The sequence below is a fragment of the Cajanus cajan genome, chromosome 11, assembly GCF_000230855.2.
Source record: "Cajanus cajan strain Asha chromosome 11, NIPB_CcT2T_4, whole genome shotgun sequence".
Lineage (NCBI taxonomy): Eukaryota > Viridiplantae > Streptophyta > Magnoliopsida > Fabales > Fabaceae > Cajanus > Cajanus cajan.
The window spans coordinates 6,626,155-6,633,375 of NC_138527.1; the positions used below are offsets into that span (position 1 = coordinate 6,626,155).

Below are 7,221 nucleotides of genomic sequence, written 5' to 3' on the forward strand. Positions count from 1 at the left end.
AATAGCTATTGCAGCATCAACTTTGGATTCTCTGCTTGATCTCATGTCCATGTGCATCAGAATAAGTATATCCTTTTATTATGTTGTACCAATTAGTGTTAAGTTTTTGACATTGAACATGCACGTATATAGCATTGATAATGACTCTAAATTATGTTGCAAGACTTTCTTAATTATTTCTTTACTTGTTGTGTGCTTGCATAATAATAAAGACATATTAATTAACAATATCCCAATTGCTCAAGAATCCTAACCCATAAAGACATTTCAATGAATTCAATTATCTATCAGATAATCAATTTACCAAATAATATAATAAAAACATTCTCAATTCAATATAAAACCTAGTTGAATTGTTAATTACATCATTAGAACAAAAATAGAAAATCTTAAGAATTTAGGGATTACTCCCACTACCCATTAATCCCACACATGAATTAACTCATTTCCTTTCCCATAGCTTATTGTGATGATTTGAATGATTTGATGCAATTTGAGACAATCTGAGTACTTCTCAGAGCTCCTTCCTTCTCTTCCTTCTCTCTCTCAATCTTTGTTCTATTAAAAATACTATTATAATGTTACTAATTCATGAATTCACGTATTATAATTAACAATATCCCAATTACTCAAGAATCCTAACTCATAAAGACATTCCTATGAATTCAATTATCTATCAATCAATTTACCAAATAATATAATAAACACATTCTCAATTCAATATAAAACCTAGTTGAATTGTTAATTACATCATTAGAACAAAAATAGAAAATCTTAAGAATTTAGGGATTACTCTCACTACCCATTAATCCCACACATGAATTAACTCATTTCCTTTCCCATAGCTTATTGTGATGATTTGAATGATTTGATGCAATTTGAGACAATCTGAGTACTTCTCAGAGCTCCTTCCTTCTCTTCCTTCTCTCTCTCAATCTTTGTTCTATTAAAAATACTATTATAATGTTACTAATTCATGAATTCACGTATTATAATTAACAATATCCCAATTACTCAAGAATCCTAACTCATAAAGACATTCCTATGAATTCAATTATCTATCAATCAATTTACCAAATAATATAATAAACACATTCTCAATTCAATATAAAACCTAGTTGAATTGTTAATTACATCATTAGAACAAAAATAGAAAATCTTAAGAATTTAGGGATTACTCCCACTACCCATTAATCCCACACATGAATTAACTCATTTCCTTTCCCATAGCTTATTGTGATGATTTGAATGATTTGATGCAATTTGAGACAATCTGAGTACTTCTCAGAGCTCCTTCCTTCTCTTCCTTCTCTCTCTCAATCTTTGTTCTATTAAAAATACTATTATAATGTTACTAATTCATGAATTCACGTATTATAATTAACAATATCCCAATTACTCAAGAATCCTAACTCATAAAGACATTCCTATGAATTCAATTATCTATCAATCAATTTACCAAATAATATAATAAACACATTCTCAATTCAATATAAAACCTAGTTGAATTGTTAATTACATCATTAGAACAAAAATAGAAAATCTTAAGAATTTAGGAATTACTCCCACTACCCATTAATCCCACACATGAATTAACTCATTTCCTTTCCCATAGCTTATTGTGATGATTTGAATGATTTGATGCAATTTGAGACAATCTGAGTACTTCTCAGAGCTCCTTCCTTCTCTTCCTTCTCTCTCTCAATCTTTCCAGAAATGCCACATGAGACAAGTCAATATAATTAATAATTCTGCCTAATCCTTATCCTAAAAATTTAATAAACTGGGTCAGTTTAGCATGTTTCCTCTTATCCCATTAAATCAAATAAATTAATATAATAATAAAAATTTTCACATGTAAAAATAAATAATAATTCTCACCATAATGTAATATTTTAATAATATTATTATTTTAGAAAATAGGATGTTATAAAATACATTATAGAAGTATAATTATTTTTGAAAGTGGACACTAAAATGAGATATTCTCATTATATATCGTTAAAAATTATTATTATTATTATTATTACTATTATTATTATTATTATTATTATTATTATTATTATTATTATCTATAACAATATATAAAGGAAATATATTCATTCAGTGTTCACTTATTTTTTAAAGATACCTATATCGCTATTTTATATTCAAAGAAAAATAACTTCTTCTAAAAACAAAAATAATTGCTCACTTTATTAAAAATAACTATTTTTTTTCAATACCCATTTCTTTTTTGGAGACGTGTAGAGTCTTTCTCACTACTAGTTATTATTATTACTATTGATATTTTTAACTATATATTAAAAATACTATTATAATGTTATATGTATACATATGTACCATATATAAAGGAAATAGAAGATTGTGTTTTTAGTGTCCATTTATTTTAGACCATTTTACTCTTATAACTACTTCAAATTATTAAATCCCTAATCACGAATAACCTACTATCATTTAACTTCTATTATTTTTTAATTATAGGTACTTCTATATATATATACTTTTTTATTTTTAATTATATATTTTTTTTATTTTCTAAATAAGCATACAAGAACATCAAATCTCTTTCTCACTAATATAAAAAACTTACAATTTAAATGTCTTCATTTATTTAAAAGAAACTATATTATAATAGTTTTCTCTTAATCAATAACTATAGTATAATATAATACAAGTCACCTTTATGTTAGTTTTTTAAAATGAGAATGTAAAAAATTACAACAAAATATTTATATGCTAAAATAAAATAAATTTGTTATCTTATTTTGAATTATATATGAAATATTGATATTATATATTAAAAATTGTTTATTTTTTTTATAATTTATTTCATAATCGATTATTCAATCTTAAAGTATTATATTTTATTTTTATTTCATTTAGTGACTGATTTGTTTAGTCACCAATATAATATTTGTTTAATGGCTAATATATTGGATCACAAAATATTTTACAGTAATATATATATATATATATATATATATATATATATATATATATAAAATTACAATTGTTGTTGATTTTGTAATTGATAAATTTTAATTTTTATTGGAAACTAATATATCAGTTGCTAAATAATTTAATAAAATTGTAGTGTAGTTTTATCCCACAATAAGACATGTTAATTATTAATATTTGATTCTTGAAATTTAATGTTTTGCATTTTAGACAAATAAATATACATAATTATTAATTATACGATTGTCTTCTGCAGATGGGAATTTCCTCAGGAGCTGAACCAGCAGGTGCAATTTATAGCTTAGTACATTGATATCTGTCTAATTTGAATTGGGAAAAAAAAATGATAGATGACTACTCATCCCTTCCGTATAGAAATGATCTTGTACTTCTAATGGACAAAAGAAGTATGATTTGATTTCCCTTTTGTTGCTTATAACATGAAGGTGACCTTATAAATGAAATCACTAGGCGTTAAATAAAGAGGAAATTCAACTTCTCTGGAGACAAGAAACATCGGTCACCGATATTGGAAAAAAGTGCAAAATTGGACTTGTTAAGCAATTATAAATTGAAGAATTAGTAATCATTTGATTAAAAGAAAATCAAGATAAATCATTTTGTTTCCTAAAATTCCAATCAAAAGTTTTGCCTATTCTCTTCATCCATCCATAAATAATGCTATATTGATTTCTTTTTTTAAATCAAATTAGTTCCACAATAAATTAGTTATTGCAAAGTAAAGTATGGAAATGTTAAAGAATTGAAAACACATTATGAAACTTGTTCCGGTGTAGAGGTCTGCCTCTAAAAAAACCCTAATTGCTATTGCTGTCCAGAATATATATTCAAAGAATGCAGCATAGTGTTTTTTAACATTATGTTTGAGTCTTAAACTTGTTTATATAGCACATGCGAATCCTGAAATTTTAAGGATCACTCAAAAAAACAAATTAAATTACTTTTGTGCTTAATTCGAGTATAAATGGAAACAATCTTGGGTGAATTAAATGCACCTTATTGAGAAGCCACCAAATCATACTCTTGTTGAAAATAAGTCACGAACTGGATCATCATCGTATATATAGCTCTTAATCCAATCCTCTAATGACTAATCCATTGGTAGCCAGAAGAAGGACCTATTAATTTCCGGGAGCGTACAAAACTAACTTCAATTTTAATCGCGTTTTGGATTTTAACAATGCGAAAAAAAATGTTAAATTGCATGCAATGCACGTAGGAATCAATGAGTTAAGCAATCGCCCATGCAGCACAGAAATCGGATCCAGAAAAAGGTGGAAATCTACACATCTTGGTTAATTTCCCGTAAAGAAAAAAACCTTAATTTCTGGAGCAGATAACAACGATAACAACAAAGAACAAGAAAAAAAAAAAAAAAAAAAACAAAACAAAACAAAAGAAAACAAAAGAAAAAAAAAAAAGAATAATCAATTGATTAATTAATTAATTATTGACGCTTTTTGTTATCGGCGTTAATCTGGAACTCCCCGGAAGCGGAAGCGGAAGCCGTCATCATGATCTTGAACTCGTCGAAATCAATGGTGCCGTCGCCGTCGGCGTCGACGCCGGCGATCATCTTGCGGCAGTCGTCGACGGAGCATTGGTCGCCGAGGCTGGCCATGACCATGTGGAGCTCCTCGACGGTGATGGAGCCGTTGCCGTCGATGTCGAAGATGGAGAAGGCGTCCCTGAGATTCTCGAGGACCTCGTCGGGGTCAACGCCCTTCGTGTTCAGCTCGATGAACTCCTCCAGGCTGATGTGGCCGTCGCCGTCCGCGTCAACCTCTCCGATCATCTTCGAGAGCTCCTCCTCCGTCGCCGCCTGCCCCAGGCTCCTCATCATGGACCCCAGCTCCGAGGACGAGATCTTGCCGTCGCCGTTCACGTCGAACTTCTTGAACACGTACTCCAGCTCCTCCGCCACGCGGCCGCGGCCGCTGCCTGGGATCGCCGTGGGCAGCGCGGAGGTGGAAGAGGTCGACGCAGAGGACGACGACGTCGTCTTGAGCATTTTCCTCTTCCGGCAAAAGAGGGATCTGAAACCCATTCTTCACCACGGGGACCACGCCACGGAAAATCCAACAAACTCTTCCTTCTCTTCTTCTTCTTCTTCTTCTCAAGATGTTATTATTGGCATGCAAAGAGTGAGGCCCCTTTTTCTCCTTCTATATTTTTCTTTCTCTTTTATATATTTCCACCAATTCTATTTTTTCCTTTTCTATTTCCTTCCTCAAATTCAAATTCTACCCATGCTTGCTGTTGCTGCCTCAATAATCAATAAATTTGCCCTTATTAATTCTTTTTATAAATTAAATGTATATCATCTGTAGTTATTGGCTACGAGCATGATTCTGATCAGTCACCTAAATAATTTCTCTCCTCCCGGTATTTACAATTATTATAATTTAATTAGTAATTTTGAATATATAAAATTATTTTAAATACTCATATCAAGCCCACAATTGGTGTAGAATATATATATAATTTACGAAAGTTTAGTATTTCAATTTTGTGGATAAAATTATATAGTTTAATATTGGAGAAAAATTAATTTAAATATAAATTTCCATATTTTTTGATAAAAAGATATAAATTTAAATAAAAATTAATGTTATGTAAATCAAATGAAACACCAATTAATTATTTAGTGATATATAAATAAATAAATAAATTTTTTTCCTTATTATTTTAAGGAGAAATTACATGCATACAAATTTAATTGTTATTTTAAGAAAAAATTATTGCATGGATAAGTTATGGAAAAATCATGCACTTAATAGTAATCATTTAAGGAAAAATTATTACATAAAAACCTTGAAGAAGTTATCCATTTTATTATAAAGATAAAAAAAAATCTTTTACAAAATATGAAGGATATTAGAAAAAAAAAACATCTGAAAATCAGCTTGGCAGGATCTAAATGGGTTAGACAAAACAAAACTATATATTGCTAAATTATAAATTAAATATTTATCAAACATAAAATAAAATCTAACATATTAATTCAAAAGTTAACAAAAATATATTTTCTTATAATTAATAATAATTACACGGTATTTTTTATTTTTTATAACTGGTTTTTTAATCAAATTTTATCACTTGATTGTTTTATTAATATAATAATTAATTAATATATAATCAATAATTAATTTTAATTTAAAACTATTAGTTTTTTTTATAAGATTTAAACTTATTATTAGTTACTTACTGATTGTAACGAAATTATACACTTCACAAAATTATTAATACTAAAAAAATTGATTGCAATTAATTCTTTTATAACTACCATCAATTGCTCCACAATGCACCTTCCTAGGAAGAAGTCCCAAGTCCTATTCATTTTTATCTTTGTAACAGTTTGATTTTCATACCTTATATTAATAATATTTTAAAAATTATTTCAATATGTTAATGTATTTATTTTGAAATTTTTGATAATATTTAAGTATTCATATGAACATTATTTTGTTTTAAAGTATGATTTCTAATTATTATTTTGATATTTAATGTAATTATTTTAGAGTTTTGATATTATTTAATTAATTATATGAGCACTATTTTATTTATGAGACGTGATTTATAATTATTATTTTGATCAGTGATATATAGGTAACTTTTATGAAATATACTTTATTAATAATTATGCTTATATTATTTGATTAGAGGGAAGAGGTGTATTTTAAGTATATTATATTGTATTAATTATTTTATGAGAAGGGAAGGAAGAATGTCTTTTTGTAAATTATTAAAAAAAAATTTAAGAAAGGAGTCATCAGGAGTTGAGGGAGGTTACTTAGGTTTCATTACTTCTTACCTTTTTCCCTTATTTCTTTCTACGCTCTAAAGACCAAGGAGAACTCATAGAAGAGGAACAACCAGATTCTGATCATGCTTCAACTTCTGCTCATCAAGGTAAGGGAGGAATGAAAAATCTCGGTTGGAGGTGTGAGAATATTTGTTGGGAAGTAGGATTGACCTCCAATCCCTTGTTTGATGCATGCTCATAGGAACAGGCAAATTCTGAATGGTTTCTATTTTGGTGTTTGATGTTTCTGATGTGTTCCTTGTTGGATGTTGTGCATGAATATGTAGTTAATTTCAAAAATTGGTATGCTTTAATGTGGATTAGAGTGCTCTATGAGTTCTTATGGGAATCCTATGAGAAACAATTAGGGATATGATCATTTGACAAGAATTGAAATGTTTAATGTGAAATTAAGTATGAATTTGTGTTCTAGA

General features: G+C 28.1%; 1 protein-coding gene across 1 annotated transcript; it reads right to left on the bottom strand.

Moving 5' to 3' along the window:
* Window positions 1–4,242: 4,242 nt before the first annotated feature.
* Window positions 4,243–5,173, bottom strand: LOC109813337 (putative calcium-binding protein CML25). Its single transcript, XM_020377497.3, has one exon. It carries the CDS (start codon window positions 5,027–5,029, stop codon window positions 4,430–4,432), a length of 600 nt encoding a protein of 199 aa, XP_020233086.1. The 5' UTR covers window positions 5,030–5,173; the 3' UTR covers window positions 4,243–4,429.
* Between the last annotated feature and the right edge of the window lie 2,048 nt (window positions 5,174–7,221).

Bases quoted from the DNA above. Each gene is read 5' to 3' on its own strand.
- LOC109813337 (XM_020377497.3), bottom strand. From the start codon at position 5,029: ATGGGTTTCAGATCCCTCTTTTGCCGGAAGAGGAAAATGCTCAAGACG.